The 23,661-nt window shown below is 37.8% G+C and overlaps 1 protein-coding gene across 1 annotated transcript; it reads right to left on the bottom strand.

Annotated features, from left to right (window-relative positions):
• Window positions 1-916: 916 nt before the first annotated feature.
• LOC104146836 (embigin) lies at window positions 917-23,407 on the bottom strand. Its single transcript, XM_068928095.1, has 11 exons — window positions 23,237-23,407; window positions 18,570-18,656; window positions 16,291-16,380; window positions 14,879-14,968; window positions 12,895-13,069; window positions 11,507-11,601; window positions 8,321-8,448; window positions 6,838-7,120; window positions 6,071-6,104; window positions 4,126-4,201; window positions 917-2,837 (listed from the first exon to the last, which is right to left on the bottom strand). The coding sequence occupies exons 1-10, from the start codon at window positions 23,313-23,315 to the stop codon at window positions 4,144-4,146; spliced, it is 1,119 nt and encodes a 372-aa protein (XP_068784196.1). The 5' UTR covers window positions 23,316-23,407; the 3' UTR covers window positions 917-2,837; window positions 4,126-4,143.
• Between the last annotated feature and the right edge of the window lie 254 nt (window positions 23,408-23,661).

Genomic DNA, 23,661 nt, shown 5'->3' with positions numbered 1-23,661 from the left:
GAAACATTTGTCCTACACTGAAGACTCCAGTTGGAGTTTCTCTCTAATTTTGTGTATCTGTCAATAAGGTTGGAATGCTTTCAGGGAAAATTTAAAGGTAGAATATAAGTCTCCTTCTTAAGAATTGTTTCGGCCCTCATTTGGTATTCTTTTGGCTTGAAGCAGATAGAAAAGTCATTGCCTTGAATTTTTGTAAATTGTCCCATTTTTGTTCTTTTAGATTAAAAGCTACCTATGCCATACAAAAACATACACAAAGCAACTGCAATAGGAATATTTTGAACATACACAAAATATAATTTCTAGTAAAATATGAATTTATACATCTCTAGAGCTTTCTGTTTGGTATCTGGACTAAAAAATGGGGGGTTTTCACCTTTGGAGTTATGCCAATTATTTAATATTTATTATTTAATATTTATCATTCCCCCTGTAGGGGAGCCCAGGAAGGTTTGAGCCTAGGCAAACAGGATATGAAGGCTGAAACTACTTGCCAACCCAAATGTAAACAGCTAGTCCCTTGAAGACATGGCAAGCAGAACTTGCTGGAGGCAGGTCACGATCAAACTATAGTTTCAGCAGCCAATTTGAAGAAATTGTCTGCAATACAGTCATGATAGGAGGAACAAACATCATAGATCTAATACACATGCTTAGTCCATTTCCTGCCTGCCTTTAGTGCAGCCTTTATTTGATACAGCAAAATATTCTATTCATGTAACTCACCAGTCGTGGCCAAGACTTCATCTCGCAGTTTCAAGATCAGGTGGGAACACTCATTGAAGGTAGCAATAAGTTGTTTCCATTTCTGATAAAAGGGTTTTTTTTTTTTTGCTTTGTTTTTCCAGATAGCATGTCTTTCATATTATACCTATGCCTCTTCCTTTTTCTTTATTTAGCATCTAATTCATAGATCTGTAAGTAAACTTATGTTTTTTATTACTAGGTTTCCAACAAAAATACATTTTCCACAAAAGTGATAATATTGGAATTTGTTTCAAACAGTCAATATACAGAAATATTTTTTGTAAACTGCACAAAGATTTACTCGCTATAACAAAAATACTGCCATATCAATAATATACATTCATATAAAAACTGTAAATTCATTTTTGTTTGTATAGTGCATAGAAACTCCAAGGCCAAATACAATAAACAGTATATTTAAGGGAAATCTTTATCAATGTTCAGCCCTTAAAGTCAATCATTTTAGGCTGCCCATTGCTTTTTATTTAGACTTCATTTTCTAGCTTTAATTCGTACAATTTTAAAGTGTTAATTCAAAACAAAAAATGCACAGATCAGACTGATTTTCCCCCACCAAAACATCCAATGATAGCCCTCCTGATATTTTCAAACCATAAAAGCTGAAAATTAAGTTTAATTCCATTCCTTCCCCTCCCCCCCCACCATTTTTATCTTTTGTGTATACTTTGTGTCTTGAGAAAGAAACAGCCACCTGAGGCTGTGCAATTCAGGAGATGGTTTTTCTTTTCTCTTGACTCAAGAGTTTGCAAACGCTGCCTGGTTTTTCTTACACTGTTGCTGAGAGAAGGAATGCTTTTGAGGAGTATACTTTTCCCTTTCTTAAAAAGGCTACTAGTGTAATCAATTGGTTTACCATTAGCTGTACATTTTTTATTTGCTGAATATGTAACACAATGAATTGGTACATTTCAAAGTGCAGCGACTAGCTCTTCTATGGCAATATGGTAAGTCATAATAGCAGTATTACAACTGTATATGACAGAGCTCTCCTGCTTTATCCTATTACCCTAAAAATTTTCGCTGCTTAAGACCTTCTCTGTGTTTGGAGTGGGAATTTGTTAAACAACAGTAGAGTATGCTACAGAAAGTAGGAATGCCAATTAGACCAAAGACTGTTTGGTTGTGTATTAAGCCAGAAGTTACAGTCATATGAACCATATAACTATTCTTCCAAAAGTTCTATCTTCTGCACAAATTACAATCCTAAAACTGCTCATCTGTGGCACTCTCAGATCCTGAGGTAATTTGTGTAAGAGTTGGGAATTAACTCAGTTATATTACTATATGATACTGTGTCCTTTCTGCTTGTTTTCTCCCAGCTATTCTGAAATATGGCTATAGAACTTTACCTGCACAGAAATGCTTAGGCTATCTAGAATTACAGCATGGTAGCAGAGCCATATGGCAGGGCATCATAAGGAAATTTTTATCTTAAATATTCAGAATATACCTATATTTTTCCTGATTTAAATGAATCTGAGCAAAAACTCAAATGAAGACATTTTATTTTAGTGGCCACAGCAAATTGCAAAACTATTAATCTTTCATTTAAATCATGATAAAGATTTCCCTTTCACCATTTCTTTGGTAAAAATGGCTGTGTGACACATTTGCCTAATCTGCTAGTAAAAGATATTCTCTTCGGTGGAAATAATTTTTTGATCTTACAAGTCCAGCTTTATAAGAAGTCTTCAATATTCACTTTTAGATAATGGGCCCACTCTGCCCATTCAGTGAATGCAAAATTAGTCCCAATTTAGGGCACAAAAAATCAAACAGATCAGCTGTAAAATAACTAGAAGTGTGGTTGCATAATGATTGCCTTTTAGTAGTAAAAGGACAAACACTGATATTATAGAAAGCAAAGGTCTAAATGCAGTATATCAGAATACAATGTTGTCTGTATAAAATGATTAGTTTCACAGCTATTTTTAAAGCATCTTATTTCTCACAAGTAAGTATAGAGAAGTTTATGTAGATGCATAGTGGATGTTTAAAATGCATAGTTGCATACATCTTCTATAGCTTTGTAATGGTTACAGTGTTCCAATTCTGTTGGCTTAAATCTCCTGAATTAAAGAAGAACAAACATGTTATTTATTACATGAATTCTATTATTTCTCTGCTTTATCTTTTCCCTTGTTTGTTTGAAAACAAACTTTATTGCATTTGCACATTTATACTTAACAACGTTTGAGTAGTCCAGTTTGTGAGGGGTTTAGATACCTACTGAAACCTGATTTGCAAGTCAGTGAATCCTTAGTAATTCAGTAAGAATCATGTGCCAAAATGACTTCATAAAAATAGGAACTTGAATCCAAAATGGGATAAGCCCTTTATAGCCTATCACAGCAACCAACTAAAAGCCACAGTAACATGTGAAAGACATAAGAGAAAACATACTCTTTAAAAAAAAGTATGATTCTTGACTGTTTTCTGATTTGTTACTCTCTTCCTATGAGCTTTACCTGACACTACTGTCTTCCCAGTCTAAAACACAAAAGGTACGGAAACAATCTTCAAGTGCATGGCTTGTGAGAAGGAAGAAGCACAATACCCGTAGTGACATGAATGCAGTCGCATCTGTCACCTTCACATGCTACATTGGGGTGCCAGATGCAGGGAGGAAATGACAAGGGGAAGTGGCTAGAGTGCAGGATTGGTCCTCAACTGACAGACCATCCTCTGACAAGCATTTACAGCTGGCAGAAGTTGAAGGAGGCTGTAATTAGACTGCAAAGAGGGTAGAGAATCAGGGAAGTATACTCTATAGCTTTTACAGCGTTATATATCTTCTGCTTTCTTCTGCCACTGATCCATTTGTCACCACCTGTTAAGCTCTGTCTTCTTTTCTGGAGTCCTTTAACTCCTTGTTTTACATCTCTAGGAATGCCATTTTCCCCACTTTTGGGTTCTCCTCTTGCTATTGCGCTTGCATCGTTCCTCCCTAACCTTCAAAATTACAGCTCAAGATAGCAGGACTTCAGATACATCAGCAATCCTTACGCATCTCAGCATCTACATTGGCATTCACAGAAATGTTTCATGATTAGGAACCAATTGATTAATTAGGTTAATAAGGGCTCTATTTTAAGAGCTGAATGGGTATACCGCATTTTTCAGCTGCAGTGGTGATAATGATGATAGCATTCAATTAAAAGGTTACTGCATTTACTGTCTTACTGCCATTAAGTCATGAATGACTATGTACTGTTTTATATAAACAACGGTTCTACTACTATGTCGTTCCCACATAAAAGCAGCAGATTTGGATGGCATAGTGAATTTATTTTATTGTCCTTTTGTTAGGCTACTTAAGGGAAAACAAAACTTCAGTCTGTTTTATTTTTTACTTACCTTCCTTTAGGAAGGGATTTACACTTTCCTGTGCCTAGTGCTACTGCTTTCCACTCCATTGCTTTCTTCTGATTTACTGTAAGAAAGATTAAATTCCCAAACACCTTTCAAAAAAATGCAGGATCAGCACAGTCATTGCAGTCCCACAATCAAATCAGAGCACATCTAGAATGTATTTGAATTTTTCTCTTTTGATATGTAAAGGTAAGAGAAAAGAGAAAAGTAAATGAAATATACTGACTTAAAAATAAATCTTTTAACCCAGTAAAAAAGGCTCAATGCTAAAAGGTGTTTGAAAAGTTCTGGAAAAAGTTATAAGAACAGTGATAATATTCCCATTAGTATATTGCTGCAGTATAATTTCATTCAGTGTTTACAATTAGTTTATAAAGTATATGCCCAGATGAATAATATACAACAAACAATATACAGCTTAGTGTCCACAGAACACGGGCTGAAACTGTCATCTCCGATCACTACTTCTTTTTGAAGTACTGACAACTCACTAACCTGGTATCAATCAGGACTTGAGCTAGATCTGTGTTAACAGTTCTCTTGCTGCCACAACATACTTCCAGGTCACTGTCCTCCTATCTACTGCATTGTTGGATGTGACATTTGGATGTGACATTTTAATTGTACCTCAACCACCACACTCAACTGCATTACAAGGCATCACTTGACATAATGGACCAGAAGCGTTCCTTTGGAGCTACTCCCTCTGGTACACCAATCTGTTCTAAGTAGCCAGCAGTTGGTATAACTTTCAGTTATTGAAGTCGGGCTAAAAGTACATAGTTTAATAGATAGATACCTATGAGAAAGATTTAACAAGGCTGAACTCCATGAAGATCAAGCAACTGATCAAAGCCATGGCATTACAAACATCCCACATCTCATAAGAGATGAAAACGTATCATTGCTTTAGTGCACTATACTGTGTTACAATTCTAATATAATACAGTTTCAATATGTTTATAAGCAACAGGACTATGTGACAAGAGCAGGTACTGAATTCTCAACCTAAGATATATCCCCAAACATTTTAGAGTATAATAGCATACTATATTACCAAGACATATCCCTACTTTATGCTATAATTGAATTACAACTTTAAAACTGTTTAGAGTAGAAAAAAGAAAGAAAAGCTAAGATACATTTTCAGCTAGCATTGGCAAAAAGAGTGGGAAAGTGAATACAGCACAGGGAAACCGAAGGTCACTGCAGCAAGAAATTCAAAAGGAAAAGATTAGTACCACTCAGAGGGACAAAGCAGGATCAGCATAGGAAGGCAGAAGGGATTGAGGAAGGAAAAGAAAATTGGAGTGACCTGGAATACATCTAAAGAGAAAAGGAACTACTGAAATGCATCTTAACAGGAAATAAAAGATAACAGAGGCCAAAGGAAATGACTGGGCTTCAGGGGTGGAGGGGAAGGGGAAGGAAGTACAGTTTGTCTCAACAAGGGGAGGTTAGCAAACCTTTCACAAAAAGGTTACATATACACCCAACACAGCCAAATAATGCCAAATCCCAAAGGTTCAGCAACTACATCTAAAAAATTAGGTTTCTGACCACATATTAGTGAGAGATAGATGAAGGTTAACAGGAAAACAACATAAGTGAAAGGCTTTTAAAAACCTCTGAAAAGTTTCCACCTGAAAATGATTTTCTTAACAGTTAGACTTTTAGAATGAGTTTAGAGTGAGGTTACTTGGCAATCTGACAATAAAGTGAAAACAATTTCCAAACAAAATTAAGTGAGAGGAAGAAAACAGCATTCTGCATCTTCTGGAGTTATGAAGGCTTAAGGCAATAAACTGTACTTGGGCATTTACAGGTAACCCTCAACAATTGTGTTAACAGTAAGATGAAACTTTGAATAATACACTACAGTATGCAAAAGAGCAAATATTTCAATATAGAATATAGGTTCATTACTCACAGTTGCTCAACTTGTTCAAATTCTTTTTCATCTTCTGCAAAAAGGATTATAAGGTCTTAGTTTAACATACACATTAAATAATTCAATAAAAGAATGATTATGTGCATAGAATAAATGAATTATCAAACTAGGATTTTGTTTTGCTTATTTGTTTTTGTATTACATTTATCATTCAAATTATTCTATTCTTCTATCCAGCTGGAAATACCTGAAAGTTAATTAAGAATTTGATTTTGATCAAGTTCTAAAAATCAGATTTTGTTCTTGTATATATTTTGTTTCACTTTTGTTCAATCCCTCATATGTAGGTTGACTCACATATGTGTGCCTTTGTTTCAGCAACAAAGATTAGTGCATTCTGTTTTAATGTCTACTTTTTCTTCCTCATGGTTAGAAATTCCTCCCATCAAGACAATTAACACTGGTTCCATTCTTAAGCATTTCCCAAACAGGTATAGCCTCCAAATGCCTTCTTTTCTTCTACAAACGGAATCGGTAAGGACCATATCAGGCCCTCTATAGGTAATTTATTTCATACCAAATGCACTTCATAGCTGAATTCAAGACTCCTGTAGCAGATTTAAAATCTTAAATAACACAATATTCTAGAAACAATTATTTTATAGGAGAAAAAAAGAGGTAACTATTGCACAGAACTTATATATGAGGTGGCATGGGCCATGTTTTACAGTTTTCAATTTAAAACTACAGTCGAAAGTAAGGCACTAAATTCAATATATTCCATTAAGAATAATTTAAAAGCCTACCTGCGGGCTTCTCCTTCTTTTTAGAGTACACCTCATAGAGGAAAACAAGAGCTACTAAAATAATAACTTCAGCCAGTATTGCTAGAAATGGTTTGAGTGGCACCATGAAGGTGAGAACTTTAAGCTTCAGCTTTCCTTTACTTTTTCCTAGTTGAAAAACAGCTTCACACCAGTATGCACCATCATCTTTCTTAGTAAGCTTCAATATCTTGAGATGGGTTGTGTTTGCAGGTACTCGATCAATTACATATTTGTCTGACAGCAAAGAATCATTAATGGCAATCTAAAAACAGAAAAATACATTAAAAAGTCTTACTAACGCAATGAGAAAGTGTTTAATCAAATTTATGTTATCAACATTTATAATTCTATACAGCATTATATCTAGAAAGACGTAAAATGAATTAGGAACAAGTGGCATTTGTGAAGCACGTCTAGTCTAACTCCAAGGGAAAGATTTATCTTAGCTACTCACCCTGTCTTCCCTTTATAATCAGTGGAGAAAAATGCACTTTTAGGGAGCAAATTATCTGACCTGCCTTAGTAATTTGGGATCAGATGAAAGGTACCCTTGACTGTATTGACTCTCCACTGACAAAGGCAGTCTTAGATGTCAGGATCTGATGTCCAGGTTTCACCACAGCACAAAGAATATGCTTTAAATGAAGCAGAGCTGGGAGTGGCCCTGCACCAGGAAATGAGTCAATATACTCTCAAGAGTGCATTCTCTTCTCTTCAGCAATATAGAAGAGACCTCATCTATTTACCGCCTCTCCACTGATAGTGCTTCTCCCAGTAGAGGACTAAAAGTAGCCATGCTGCCAAGGCTAAGGGGGATCCTGGAAGGTGAGCATGTGAGGAAGGGAAACTGCCAAGCTAGAGCTTTTCACAGTCTTCAAGGCAGGAACTGAGGAGATTTCACATCAGTTTCCACCATGAGATGACTTCCTTCAGGCCGAGTGCCTCAAAGAGGTCACATTGGCTGGGAAACACAAAGTTAGTTAGGAGAATGAGGAAGAGGAGGCATATGCTCATGTTCCCCCTTAAGCCTCCAAAACCTTACCTTCACCTTGTCCAAGAGGTGTTCTGCTATGAGATTGTTCGGTATCAATGAGTGAGATTCAAGAATTACAGCTGTCGTTAATGCAGTGAAAACAAGTACTTCAAGACTGATCTGATTTGTTTTATTCTTCTCTAGTTGTAATGTTCTTAGGGTAGGGAATTTAGAAAAGAAACAACCCTCCCCCCCTTTCCAAATACAAACCAGAACAGAAACACCACCTCTGTGATAAAAAGTACTTCTAGTTGACACAGATGACTTTTTTCCGTGTTCAGAGATTTGCATTAACACTGATGGAAATGCAATTTGTAGAACCTACAGCAAGAAGCCATTATACTTTACAAAGTGTTTGTAAAGTATACAAAAACAAAGTATATGGGTTTTGCCATACTATTTTGTTTGCCCAACAGATGGAAGACTTACCTGTTCGCTTCCATTGGTCAGGTACCAGGTCCAAGTGATGGGAGTATAATTGGAACTTTTACATATCATTACAACTGAATCTCCTTCATAACTGATAATGGGTTTTTCTTTGTCTTCAATTTTTGGTACTAAGAACAAACAGGAAAAAATTCAGCATGTAAGTGCTACAGGTTTTAACTACAATATTAAAAAAAGATAAAATATATTTAGATATGCATTTATAGCAGTGCAATCATTTATTTTCCTTGAATAACTCAGATAGTTATGTCATTTAGGACACATGATTTAATGAAGCATCATTTCAGGCTGATGTTCTGTATACATAACTTCTGCAGAAGGCTACAGGAATCCTGCGCTCAGTCGCCATACAACCTTAAAAGTTGACAAATAACCTTGAAAATTAAGTGAGAATCAGACTATGGTAGTTTTTCCCCTTGTCCTCCCCAACACCTGTGAACTACATGTTTCAACTCCATTGCACTTGAAATTAGCTTTTTTTTCCCTGTAATTTCACTCCATCTGCAAAAACTGACAAGCTTCTATTCTAGCTGTAATGTTATCAAATAACAGTATCAGCAAGTTGTATGTTAATAACTATGACAAATTGCAGAATGAGGGAGTTTTGTAGCTGCAAACTTTTTCTTAGTTGAAGCAATGACTTTTTGGTGTATGCCAGTAAAAAGTACTTTTGGTCCGATCTTGCGAAACGCAGACTTTGGCCACAAGAAATAACTTTAGAGCTACTTGTCCCAGCTATTGTAACTGCAGATGCACCACAGCCTTCCAAGAGCTGAAGCCCATACAATGCTGTTCAATATATTGAGGCATTCCATAAATGTAGTTAGTTGAGCAGATATCATGATAGAGGATCTATTTCCCCTTCCCCCACCTCTCCCTTCTTCTTTGAAGGCTTACTAGCATATGTTTTCCTCAGATCCATTTATTTTATAGTGTACCTCTTAAGCTTCATTGCTCTATCTTGTAAGTACAGATCTAGTGCACTTTTAAAACTTTATCAGTCACACAATACCAAAAAGTCCAAACATTTGCTTTCAGCAGAGTTATGGTGGAACAGATTGATATAAACTAAGATTGTTCGTGCTCCCTCCCCTCATTGACTGGTTGAGCACAAGTCTTATTCTCTTGAGAAGCTCACTTCTGAGTGTTTAAACTTACAAACACCCATTCCTGGAATATACATGATACCAATTTTTGTTAAGGACACTGCTTGCAATCTCAGAAGATATGGCTAAAGTAAATTCACGTCATATATTCATTACTTTTCTTGGAACTTGTCCAACTCTAGATCAACATCACAAGAGAGCTTAGTTGTCATTTATACTTTAGCACCATACAGCAATTCAGCTTTCCAGCCTCATTACCAGTGAGTTTTCTCTGTGTGTATTATGATTTAATCATTAAACATTTTATCCTTCTAAAAAGCCATGTCAGACCATCTTCACTGCTGTCAATACAAAGGACAAATTTTATTAATGAACTGCTGCCACTTCCTTTGCAACCTATAAGAGGCAAAAAAACAAAGGCAGGTTGAAAAATTAAAGATTAGAACAAATGAAAATGAATACAAAAACCCTTGTACTCAGCACTGCAGATTTCTACATTACTTAAAAAGATTGGCCATGCTGGTCAGAAGCAAAGCAGAGCTCTAGACACACCAGCAATTCATATGAACACATTAGCCATGATTAAGGACATGAATATATTTCATCAGGTCCTCTAGGACCTGGCTCTGTAACAGAGCAGTTAATCCCTGAATGTCTGCAAGGAAGTAACTCCTCTTCAACTCCCTAAGGTTTAACTCCTTAAAATCTTCAGGGCTGCGCTAGGCCAGGATTGTGGCAGTGAGAAACAAAAGAGGCAACACAATGCCTAGCTGATGACTGGCAGAAATACCTTTGCAACAGAATTAGTTAACAATAGCGATTATTTTAACCACTGTGTATAGTAAAGTGCTCTACCAACATGTTAGCCATCAGTTTGAGAATTATTCTCACTGCATTATTGACTGGAAAACTCAAAGCTTTCTCTTTCCCACTTCCTTCACACTTGCATTAATCTTGAAAAGTGTCAAGCCATTACTTTGTATGGCCTCAGATGTGGCTGGCTTCACAATGGTTGAGTGCATTCTCCCATCTTGTAGTAAGAAATCAACCAGTCCTATGCACTGTGTTCTAGAAAAGGTGACTTCCCTATCAATTAACTCTTGCCCTTACTAAAATAGTTATTTTATGCTTTCAGAAGAATAAGGCTTGCTTTGACTTTTGTAAACCTATTCAGACTTGCATAGCTATTCAGCTAAGTCTTACTCACATGTTGACAAGAAAAATATAATCATTTTTAGAGGTGAAAAGGTCTGAAAAAATTAGTACAATTCTGTCTTTCCTTAGTATTACAAGCTAGTCTCCCCTGGCTGAAGGTTTGAAAGCAGATGTCAGCATTGCTATCCAAGACTTGACGATAGCAATGCTGACATCTGGAGATGCAAGTCTGAAATTACTGGAGGAGGAAGGTTGGGGGGTGGGCAGGAAAAACAAAACAGAAGAAAGATCCAGGTGCTCAGCTCTTCATTCATACTTATCAGTGAAGCACATTCTAACTGTATAAAGGGATGCTCTTACATGCAATATAAAGATGCCCTTGAGCAATAATATGTTGATTCAGAAATAACAGTTTGTTCACCAAAAATTTGCCTCTATTCTGCCAGTCATCACTGATCACTGGTGATAACACCAAATCGTCTCAGTCCAAGTTTTCAGAAATTACATATCATTGGCTCTGCTTTTTCAATAACTGATCTGAGACTCCATTAAAGGGTTTTTATTGTTGGCATGCCTTCCCCCTCCATTCCCCCCTGCAAGTGATGACTATTCACTGCTGCTGGAGGGATGGAGAGGAAGGGAAATCAGTTATTCCTTCAGAAAAATGTAGGCTTACCTGCTCCTTTGATTGTTATCAAATTTTGTTTGAAATGCTTTTGAGTTTTTCTTTTGAAGTTTTTCCTCCCTGTCTCCATGTTATAGAAATTGTATTTGACAGATTCCCATTTAGCTCAACTACATTAGCCACTGCTTATCAAACTAACTTGGAATTTCCGTACTATCCAGAAACCCTATTAATGCAATATTTCAATGGTAAAGCGAAACAATAAAACGTAACACAACTTGCCTTGTAAATGGAACACAGCTTTGAGTTCTTCTTCTTCTTCACCTTTAAGAGTACAACTGTAACTTCCCAGTTCATTTTCATCTGTGATTGTCAACCTAAAATAGAAAAGAGCAAAACAGTGAAACTTTGTTGCTTGTATTTCTTTGTTGTCTTATGTTAGTTAGCCGTCAGTAGTAGTTACAAAGAAGCTAGACGAGATTAGCAGTGGAGCACAGAACATTGCACTAAAGGTGAATCCTAGTGTTTCAGCAATGTAGAAACAGCAGGACATTTTTAAGAAAAAAGAAGAAAGAGTACATGGTTGCTAAGGAATGTGAACACCATTATCATCCTTATTGCTTATAGGTCCCCAGAGAAGACAAGATGTCTTTTAAGCAATATGACCCAACTGAACAAGTTATTGAATTAGATGTGGGTTTACCAGGTGAAATTTATAGCATGAGCTATGCAGGACATCAGAGCAGATAATTTAAATAGTTTGCTCTTTCTTAAAGCCTGTTAGTCAATGGGTTAATATTTTCTAACACAGAACAATTTTAAAGAGCTGTCATCTAATAGTTTGACAACCGAGAAAATGCTGGAGTCCACTTACTTCACAAGCACTTTGCTAAAAAATTTACATGGGTAGTAGTTGTGCATATGGAGCAGCAGAAAAGTGACAGAATGTCTCATGTTTTTCATCACAGAAATTTTATATGGACATAACTGAGGTTAAGAAACTGAAGACATACAGAAATCAACATGAGATTACCTGGTTAAAATTAGCCCATTTATTATAGATTTTCAGAATCCAATAGTAAATTGTATAAACTGAAGACGACTTTCTACAACATTTCTAGAGTCTCCATAGAGTGGGGAAACACAGGAAGAGTTAAGAAAAGCTTTACAACAATTTAAATAGTTATTTTCTGTAAAGCCAATTCTTTCTTCTCTTTTCATTTTGTTGACTATGGAGAAAAAAAACTGACGGGCATCAGTGGTCAGTTTATCAGAATGCCTCTGTCAGGCAAGGCGCAGGTGAGGGGCTGGGGGAAGAATGGTAGAAATTGGGGGAGATAGTTAACAGCACAGTAGGCCAAGATTATTACTTCAACTACTGAACAAAATTACAAGCTGGAAGAACCAGGTCCTTATCCTATATTCCTGTCTGGAAGAATGCTTGTTTCTCCAGCACTGAAGAAAGTAGGAGCTTTTCCTCCATGCTCAGGGAGATGCAACCTTTTTTCTTTTTCTTCAGTTTCAGTATGTTGATTATGGCCATTAATATAATCAATGGAATTTGGTTTGTACTCTACCAATATATACAATGTAATTTGTTTTGGCTGTGTATTCACATGTGATATAATACATCACAACCTGCAAGTCAAACTGCCAAGAATGCTACTTACTGGATGCTCCAGCTATTTTCCGTTTTATTGATGTGCTTGATTGTTTCATTTCCCTTCTTCCAAGCTACTTGAAGAATTTTCAAATGAGGATATTTACCAGCCAGGCTGCATGAGAGCTCAACTTTAGCTGAGCTGTCCAAAGTGATATTTTTTTCCACAGAAGTACCAGAAACACCTAACAAGTGATTATGAAATAAACATCATATTTCTTCATTTTAGAGGAAGAAAAGTTTGAAAGATTGTGTTTGAGATGTGCTTGATTACACATAGGTATGATCTCTGATTCTTATACTTTCTGATTTTAGCAGAACTACAATGTTAGACCATCAGCCTTTCACAATAGGTTTATAAAACATGTCCAAGAGAAAAAAGGATACATATGCATTACCAAAACAAATGTAGTCACTTTGTTCTATAGATGAACTTGCTAATGGGCTCACATATAGAAACACAGATATCCACTTCACTGAAAGCAAGAGAGGCCTATGCTTCTTTGTCACTTAACTCAAATCAAAATACTAAGTACTTTATTTTTTTCTGGTGAGAACTGTCTTCTCACTATGCTCACTGTCTAAACCTCCTTTTTGACTGCACTGCTATTAAAAAGCAAAATTTAGCACTAATGGAATGAGTAGATGTTATTGAATTAAATATATATTAGTAAACATATGAAATAAAAGATATATTAGTAATATCAAAAAGAGTTAGACTTGTAAATATCTTGTTTTCAGCCAGTTGCAAATTTTCCTGATACCTTGAACTTATAGGTACTGCCTTCTTGCCAGTGAAGTACTCATCTTGAAATCGTAATCTTCAAACGCTTTTATTTATAAGGAGGCCTTTGCCTTCTTATTAGCACACAAATAGCATTACATATAGTAATGTGAAAAGATTCCCAAACAGTAGGAAAACTGACCCTTTTTCATCTTTTAACCAGGTTCTTGAGTATACAGTATGTGCATAAATGGACAGTAGGTTTCAACAGCAAACAGACATGCTCTCTGATCTATAAGAACTTTTTACGACTTTTGCTTTTATAAGAACAAAGCAAAAATAACCTACTTTGTACTCTCAGACACTGACATTTTGTTTCATAATTGGACTTTCCTTTTATGCCTTCTGGATATAACCGCGGTTAGTGCACCTGAATACTTGATGAGAAGTTATTCTGGGACCCACCTCAACCCCAGGCATATCCTTGATCAGTAAAAAATTGGGCTGTTTTTCACAGCTGAAATCCCTTCCAAGAGGGAAGGAAGTTTTAAAGTTCAGCTGGCTAGCTTACTAATGAAATTCAAGTCTAAAAAGCAGCAAGATGTAGTTGAAGTCAAAAAGCAAAAGCTACTGCTGTAAAATATTTTAAGCCCTATTTGGGTCTGACAGAGACATTTGAAGTTTATGGAAGAGCACACCTTGAACTCCAAGTCCTAGCTGAAATATTACAGAATCCATTGAACTGGAGTTAAGCTTAGAGTCTTACTCAACACCTCAGTCTTTCACAGCAGAGCAAAACTAATTACAGCAACTTATTTATTAGATCCATTTACTAAACTCAGTAACCTGTGAGCCGAACAACTCAGTGTGGTTGTTTCTGATCAAAGTGATTTTGAAAATGGAATTAGCTTCACAATAGCGCAAGTTTTTACAGTCAGATTAAGAAGTGGCTAAAAACAGAACGGGTGGCATCTGTATAAGCAGAGAGCCATGTATCAAGAATACTCATAGCAGAACAAGAAGCTACCTCATTATTTCTGCCAGAAGAAAATAAAATATAAATGCTGTGCTATTATGTTCTTAAAATATTATTCCAAAACTTTGTAAAGGACTTCTAATTGATCTCTACAAATTTTACCTACTTACCAGTTAGATCAGCATTTTAGTTATCCAGGAAGTTGGTTATAACTTCATACTTGCCAGCTTATACAAAAGATTGCACACAATTGTAAGCTTTCAATTGAACTAGTAAATAAAGTAACATACTTACCAGATAGGAGTATCTCATACACCATATAAGTGAAATTAGTTGCTTTCTCTTCATTTGCCTGCTTGAAGTCTTCTGTGGTCAGATCTGGACCTAACAAGATTGCGGGGGAAGTGAAGTGATACATTATGATCCTATAACGTAAGGGGCAATCATGCAGCAGAATGTCACTATGGAACTGTAATTTTTTTTTTTTTTTTACTTTTTTTTTTTGAAAGCAGGAATCTTCCCAAAGGCTGATACCTATGGAGATTATTTACATACACCTTATGCATTAAGGGTCAAAGTTTTAAAAGTAGCAGTGTTTTGCAGCCACTATTATAGTAATTACCCCATTTTAAGATAGCAGCTGCTGGCTTTTTAATAGAATAAAGCAATTGTGAATGACAAGAAGGTACTGTAAAATGGAATAGCTACCTATTTTACAGACCGATTTAAAGAGTCACCTATACACATGCTTTTCTTAAAGCCTACTGGTTGGTTTCTAGGACTGTATGGGACTAATATTTAAGTAAGACTCAGAAAATTAAATAAAAAGTAAAAAAAAACAAGGAGAAGAAATGGAAGGACAGACCATTGTTATTCTCAAAACCATTACAAGTTAACACAGCCGGAAAGATAGAGGTAAATTATCTACTCCAGAGGCAACTCCACTGAGTGGCCTGGATGAAATAGGAATCTGGTCAGAGTTTCTCACCACTCCACAAACCTCCTTCTATACTGAAGGGAATTTCCTTCCCTACACAAAGAATATAGTTAAGCACCATCAGATGCCTGACTGAAAGATACTCCCTTCCTTCCAGGAAAGGAAGTGACATTTAAAGCAACTAGGAAGGCCAGCAAAATCCCACTGTAGCACTATGGACAGCATACTATTCAGAGACTATCTTTATAAAGCTCTACAAAGCTCAATACAGCTGTCAGGTAGGCAATAGGAAGCACAAAACACAGCTGGTTCCTACCACTAGATTTGCTCTTGTGCTGCCTGCATTTCAAGAACGAACAGGAAAGCAAATGGATGAACTACAGCTTTAACAACACATTTAGGCCAGCTAAGAAAACATCATCTGTTCAGATCTACACAAATAACTTTCATTAGTATTGTACTGTCTGCATACAAGTTGCCAGTGAACTGAAGTACAATCCCTAGGAGAAGATAGTAGAAATTATACTTAAAGGAAAGGTCAATTCAGTACCATTACAGCAATTTTCAATTTTTCCAGTTTCCATGATTATTTTCTATACAGCTTTAAGGAGGATTTAAATCCTCCTTAATTTAATCAATCTATATATCCTGGTAATATCAACTAACATAAATCTTTCATAACCACATGATGAATAATAACCCAGGCTGGAACCTTAGAGTAACTGATATTTAACAATTCAAGTTTAAGATGACATATGCTTGCTTTTACCAGGTGTAGATACATTATGTCCATCTGGTGAGTGATCTGAAATGCTCTCCCGAGTTTGTCGGTTGATAATTTGTGTAGTTTTCACGGGGTCTGAAAGGTGAAAAAGCAAGCTGTTATAAACAAATTTAGTTTTCTTTCAATTAAAGTGATGAAACAGAAATAGAAATCACACAACCATATGTGGTTTACATGCTTGCAAAATAATTGTCAGTTATTTTATAATACATTTCAGAAATTATATAAGCAGTGAGACAGAGAAAATAATTCCAGTTTTTGTAGAAGGAAAGGGGCATCCTGATCTTTCCTGCCCAAGGAGTGAAAAGGTCCCAAAGCAGGAAAGAAAAATAGAGGAAAGCAGGGCTATGGCTTCAGTCCTCGCTAAGCAGAGAGGCAACAGAGTTATCACTGCGTGACAGTTATCACTGGGCAGTGGAAGTGGTATCTCTGAAAGCCTAGACAGTCTCAGATTATTTCTTCTTCCCTTTCCCTGCATAAAATATTGAAGTTTACCTCAAAGGTCTTAAAAACACATGCCTCCCAGCTACAGTTGTTGCCAGACACTCTGGTGTGCTAAAGGAGGTCCCTACTAGGGGTTTGCAGCAATCTGAGCAAGCTTAAGCAGAGGTCCTGCATGCCTCCCGAACTGCTTGCCAGTTCTGTAAGGCAAGTTTTTTCTTTCTTTCTCAACATGTCAGCTCACAACACTAGGTATGCTATGCCACAGGCAATCAGCATTATGCCTGGCTTGTCCCATCTGTGCTTTCATACCTTGCCTTGTCCTTCAACCAGTGTAACTAACAGTAAACCTGTATATTAAGGTGAATGATGTGGAAGAACAGAGCTTTAGGCTACTGCATTTGATAGTTGTTGATAGCAGAACATTGTCAGTCCCACCCACTGGTCCCAAACATGGGTGTTTTTTTTTTTTTAAAGCAACCAAATTATGAAACCATCTCCCAGCCCTAGACACTAAGTACCATTTCTCTGGAAAGGAGCACGAGCAGGCCTTGTTTCTCTATCAGGCAGAGATCAAACTGGCCCAAATGTTTTCCCCTGAAATTAAATGTGAAGGCTGCAGAAGGTCCGAAATTGTTCCTCCATCTGTATGTGCAAACACTCAGAGCATTACAAGGTTGTCATGGATCACCAGAGTTTGTTAGCCTAGTGCATGCATCACCTAGTTAGTAACCGAAATTCCAAGACAATAGATTTAGAAAACACTAGTGCCAGGTTGTATAGTTTCATTGCAGATAAATAATAGAACTTCTAAACAACCTGTAGAGTTGCTTGCACACCAATAGGATTCTCACATTGGCTTTCTTTAATTCACATACCAAATGAAAATAGTTAGGTGAGGTCATATTATACAAAAGATCTTGTGTATTTCAGCTCATGCATACATATATGCATATGTATGCATAGTTACTGCATCTATTAGCTATTGCACTCACTTTCTCTCACGCACTTTGTGCTAAAAAGCTCAGAAGATGAACATGAAATAAATAGCATTACCATCTTCAAAGAGAGAACTATGGTTGGGGTTACTTGTCAGAACTTGCCCCAAGTTCATGTATAAATATAGATTAGTCCATGTTGTATTTGGATTAATCAGCATGAGCTTTAATGCATGGCTGAATTTCTGCAGTGCTGATCTTTACAGAGAAAAGAAAGCTGAGATCAACAATCACCAATTTATTCTCTTATGTGGAACTTTATTAGGGAATAATAATTAGTTCCCTAATTCTGGCTCCCTATCACAGCCAGAATTATCTGGAGTACAGTAAATAAAGTACAGGGACAGCAGAAGGTTGGGACACTTCCCTGAATTTTAAGAGATATAAATAGCTGAAGCTAGTAGGTCCAGTGACATGAAGACATTATTGCACGTTGTGCCAACACAGAAGCATAAGGAGTCCTCATGTCAAAAACTGTCAGGAATTAGTGCTAGAACAGAACCTCCTGTTCTAGTTTGGGAATTGTCCAGTCTCTAAAATCAATACCTGCTATTATGGCACATATGCATAACGGCAGTGGACCACGCAAGTGGCAGTCAGATAGCTTTTTCGCACAGGCCTGAAGATTCTGATGACACAAACTTTTGCAGTGGCTTTAGAAGGCCTAGATGATACATTTGCTTCTGTCTCTTCTGAAGAGGATTCAAAGGATTTAATTAGTATGAAGTTGTAAACGCCGCGTAATACTTAGGCTTTATCGATCCTCCACTTAGGAGGACTGGGAAAAACATTACAGTTTTAGGTGTACTGAAGTAAAACGATTACCAGGAGATGATTCATTAAGTCCAGTTGGCATTTGAGTCAAAAAATTCCCATTAGCTTGGCTGGCATCTTGTGTTGTCATGGGTAGATCTAAAAAGAAAAAAATGCATAAAGAAACTTTAATCCTTTTCAGTAGGGCTGAGTTAGAAATATCTAGTTCATGAGAAGAATTAACAGAAGTCCCTCACCTCAGCCTGCTATTTGCATTTCTTTTTTCCTAAATTCTAAGTAAAATAATAGTATTTCGGCTGTACGTACATCAGTTGAATTTCAGATAGTTTACCTTATTTTAGACAACAAAAGATTGGGAGAACAGCAGTAGTATCTTTTATTTGACCTTTGACCTGAAAGAGAGCTTCTTTGTTCAGATCTGCTCTATAAAAAGACAAGCCCTTCTTTTCATGTAGTAAGCCTACCGTTAGGCAAAGCCCTTCAGGTTATTTCAGTAGTCCAATAAAATGTATTATCTGTACTCAAATCTTGTCTTGTCTTTGGGCTTAGACAATCACAGCTTAACACTGACGCTAATTTATTACTTTTAGACATAGACTGGCAGATTCAGTAATAGTGTAAGAACTCCATTACAGCATGACATCTGCCTATCCTGTTTTGGGACATAACAACCAACCTCCTCACCTTTCATTATGACTCTGATGAACAAAGCAAAAGGCATCACTGGCATGGAACATGGATTTCACCAAGTAATACTAATCACTATTTCCAGGTTCCAGCTTCCTTACCACCATCACAAATCTAATTTTGTTCCTATAAGAACAGTTTTTGTTAAGAGCCAGGCAAGATTCCAGGGTTTTGCTTTATGTTCTTGATTGAATAAAGGACAGTAGGGGAAGAGGGACAGGATTTGTTTAGTTTTTGAGCATGCTGCTGTGTCACTCTTGTATTAAGAATTCATGGTCCTTACAGAATGTACAAAAATGAAGATTCTTTGGTTGGTTAGGACAGTAGTTCTGCTTGATCTCTGCTTGATGAGAGCAGGGAAGGCTATTATACTTCTGATATTAAGGATAAGGTTGAAGAAAGGTCAATGAATTTTACATCTGTGCAGTGTCTTGAGACAGTCTATGGTTGTCATGGATCACCCGACTGTGTCAGCTTAGTCACCTGCATAGTAATTAAAAATCTTCCAAGATGATAAATTTAGAAGGTGCCAGTGCCAAGCTGTACAGCAGCTCTGTTATCTCTCTGCAAGGAAGCCAGATAACCTGCAACATGGTTTGCATAGTAAGAGTTTTCATCTTGGCTTTCTTCCTTGATTCACATACCAATTGAAAAGAGTCAAGTAACATAATTTCTAGTCAGAGTTGCTTCTATATCTTAGCTCATATCTGTCCATATGTAAACCTGTGTAGCACAGAAGTAACATCGCACCTCTGTCTTGTCCTCTTATATGCACCCTGCTGAACAGCATAGAAGATCAACACGAACCAGCACTAGATGACCAGTGTCATCAAGCCAGACAGTGATGTTAAGTAGAGTAACTTCTCAGAAGCTATTGGCTCAGGGCTAAATGTCTTAGCCCATAATTGATTTGCATTAGATTTAACCAATGAAAGTGGTGAATTGCTGGGTTCTTGTTGCCCCAGTCTTTATAGAGGAAAGCGCAGATGAGAGCACGTGATCATTTATTTGTTTTTCTGCCTTTCCTCTGCTCCGTAGTACCACCAATATTTTAATGAGGGGATCTACTGTACTTATCAGAGCAATTTCAGGCTTTTACATTTTTTGCTTTTGCTTTAGAATCCTACAGACAGCCTGGCCCACTTGTGTATCTTCACAAAAGCACAACAGAGAAAAGTGGCTGAAAAAGAAGTCTGAGATACAGCTTGGTTTAATTTGTCATTTATGTTTAATTTATTGTCAATTAATTTAGTATCAGTTATACTCTCTGCAAATGCACAAAGCATTCAGTAACATCTGAAATTGGCTCCCAGACTAGAGAACTTCATAGGGCCCCTATGAAGGGAACAGCTACAGCACGAGCTCTTGTTAGGCACCAGAAAACCCTAATAAGGGAGCTCTGAACACCCTGATTACAGTCGTTCCTTCAGGACAAACCAGAAAAACCAACAACGAAGCAAAGCCTATAGGAAATGAGACATTTCCTCTGCTCGCATAACTTATGTGAATTTACAGAGGCAGAAGTTACAAGATAGGATGCGTTAAGTCTGCTTTTCTTAAAGGAATCTGGCAACATACAATGCAACTAAACCAGGCAACTAAATAAAGCAACAAGCTCTGAAGAACGTGTCTTGGCATTTAGTATTTACTCTGAAATTACCTTCAACTCAACACAGAGGTGATTGCTTATTTAATTATTTTGAAAAATTCAACAATTAAAGACTTAAAAGATACAGTTGACAGAATTCAAAACTATTCAAGCTACTTATCCCAAAATAAAAACTAGGAAGCCTTTTCCCTTTTGGTATCTGCCTGACCAGCTGTAGGATATCTAACCCACCATCAGTGACGCAGTCCTTTTGCATGTGGTACTTCCTTAGGTTTCATTTAACCACAAACATTAATTTTCTGTTTGAAGAAACATGCTTGTGGCGATTCAAATTTAAGTGAACCTGCAAACGTCTCCAGAATACATCTTGTTTCTGGACCTCACTAGAAGGCAGTTTTAGCATATCTCCCTCCAAGGAGGTGTTAACTTCCCTTTGATGTGGTGTTCAGCTAGTGCCTGTGCTTGACCAAGTGTTTGCAAATTATCAGCTAACGGAAAAACAAAAAAACTCTTCCCCGCATTTAAGACAGCGTGGAAATTACAGCATGAAGCCTTTCCACTTACCAAACCTATTACATGAATACGAAAGTGTTTAATATAAATATGAAAACCAGCCTTACTTTATACAGATAAAGGGTCACTAACACAGGTGACCCCAATTACTAATATTGGATCAAAACTAGACATAATATCCATCCCTTTAGAAAGATAGTAGATTTGGGGAAATTATTCCCCAAACAGGGATTTTATGACAGAAAAGGATACAGCTGCCCAGATGGTTTTGCATAAGTGCACTCTGAAATTTAGAATTGCTTCAGTGACCCTTGAGGTATAATTTTTGGTAGTAATGGTAGTAGTCACCAGCAAAAAAATTAATACCATTATGACTTGCTTGTCATGATGTCCCTGACAGGTTCCTACAAACGTTAAGTCCATTGACAATAACAAAACTTTTTCATTGATTGAAGAAACTGTTAGAAAGGACTTCTAAGTAAATCTCTCATATGCACACATATATGTGGTGTGTATATATATATAATACATATACACACACACACACTAGTTTCAACAAGCTACAGACCTGCAAAACAAGTTTTCTGCCTTTTCACATTTTCATACGAAACTTCTAAAAATTTTATTGAAATGATGATAACATCAAGGAGGGAACAGTATTTAGGAAGAGGAACAGAGGCACCAAGAAATATCTAACTACTTAGTTGCATACTGTACACTGAAAATGGAGTTAAGTCATTGATGGTTAACTAAACTCACAACATTAACGGTCACATACATATAGCAGGTAGAACTTCCGGTCTTAGCAAAACATGCTCTATTACTTCCATCTTGCATGGCAAATATCAATAGCCTGATATTTTCTTCCATTACTGTTCAGTGTAACCCTGCCACACTTCAAAAACAATGATTAACAATGGAAAACCACTAATTTTATAAATAACTTCATATCTCCTTAGAAGTGGCTGGCCTGCTCTTGAACTACAGAAAACCATTAGAGGCATCTAGTTCAAAATGTTTGAGTCCAGTTTCCTTCATGAATATTTTAAATGTTGAATTTAAAAATGCAATATAAAATCCTCCAAAAAGCATTCTTCAAAACCCACTAGGTGTATTGATATTTAAGTAATTTACTAGTTTAGAACTTACAGGGTTGGGGATTTTTTTTTTTAAGACTTAATAACACATTATTCGATAAAGATACAACAGCAACTGAATACTATGTCTTTACCTCTGAGTCCTGCACCCGTGAACTAATAAACCTTCTTATTTGTGAGACAGAAAGCATAAACTCTTCGATCACAGAATTTTAGTATCACTAGACATAGTTCAGCATCAGAGCCAGATTATCAGCTACCTACGAAAACACGCTGCGAGGCACCGCTAGCAAGCACGTTAGCTTTCATCAGAAGCAACGCACAAGAACAGTTTTTACTTTCTAACTGGCCTAGGAGATCCCCCAACGCTTATGCAGAAGGAGCAAGGCAAGGCAGCAGGTGCTGCACCTGCATTTTGGTATTAGGGGAGAAACTAGCACAGAGGGGAAGGAAGTGCCGGGGAGTTTCACAGACTGCTGCAACATCTGGGAGGGTTGGGGTGGCAGAAGGAAACAAAAGCCTCGATCTTTCATAGGAACAGGGCCGGCGGACAGTCTCATTTTAAGGCCAGTTGTGTCCTGGGTGGCAAGAAGACACCCCGAAGACCCAGAGAGATGCTTTCGGGCAGGAGGCCCTTCATTCAGCCCCCGTTCCCAGGCGGTGCCTCCTTCGCCTGGCCCTCTCCCTCCCTCCCTCCCGCCAGCCCACCCCGACCCCAGGCGGAGGGCACCGCCGCGCCATCCCCGCCCAGCTCCTCCCGCCCCCCCACCCCGGCCAGGGGCGGCAGGCGCATTTCTGCGAGAAGGTTTTACCTGCGGGGCTGCCGCCCGGGAGGCACAGCGAGAGCAGCAGCAGCCACCGCACCAGCCGCTCCCCGGAGAAGGCGGGCATGGTGGTGCCGCCGCCGCCGCCGCTGCTGCAGCCTCACTGCGGGCAGCCGCGTTGCGCTGCTCTGCGCTCCGCCCGCGCCCCGGGGCGGCCCCGCCGCGCCCGCGCCCTGTCCGCGCCCCCGCCCGGCGGCGGGGCGGCACCTGCGGGCAGCTCCTTCTGAGCAGCTGGTGGGAAAGCCTTCAAGGAGCCCGGAGCAGCACGTGCAACTAAGCCTTTAAATCATCTTATTTCTCCCATGCTGGCAGAGCCCTAGGAGTTTATGCAGAGCAGGAATAAGTCAGGTGCCCTGCATAGTGATATTTCAGCATCATGCCTGTCCATGCTGCCATCCATGTCCTCTAATACC

The sequence above is a fragment of the Struthio camelus genome, chromosome Z, assembly GCF_040807025.1.
Source record: "Struthio camelus isolate bStrCam1 chromosome Z, bStrCam1.hap1, whole genome shotgun sequence".
Lineage (NCBI taxonomy): Eukaryota > Metazoa > Chordata > Aves > Struthioniformes > Struthionidae > Struthio > Struthio camelus.
This window is presented reverse-complemented; position numbering and strand designations above follow the sequence as displayed.

Bases quoted from the DNA above. Each gene is read 5' to 3' on its own strand.
- LOC104146836 (XM_068928095.1), bottom strand. From the start codon at position 23,315: ATGCCCGCCTTCTCCGGGGAGCGGCTGGTGCGGTGGCTGCTGCTGCTC. The intron at 16,381-18,569 runs GTAATCGTTTTA...TTCACCTTTCAG, and splicing joins ACTTAATGAATCATCTCCTG to ACCCCGTGAAAACTACACAA. The intron at 4,202-6,070 runs GTGAGTAATGAA...TCTTTCTTACAG, and splicing joins TTTGAACAAGTTGAGCAACT to TAAATCAGAAGAAAGCAATG.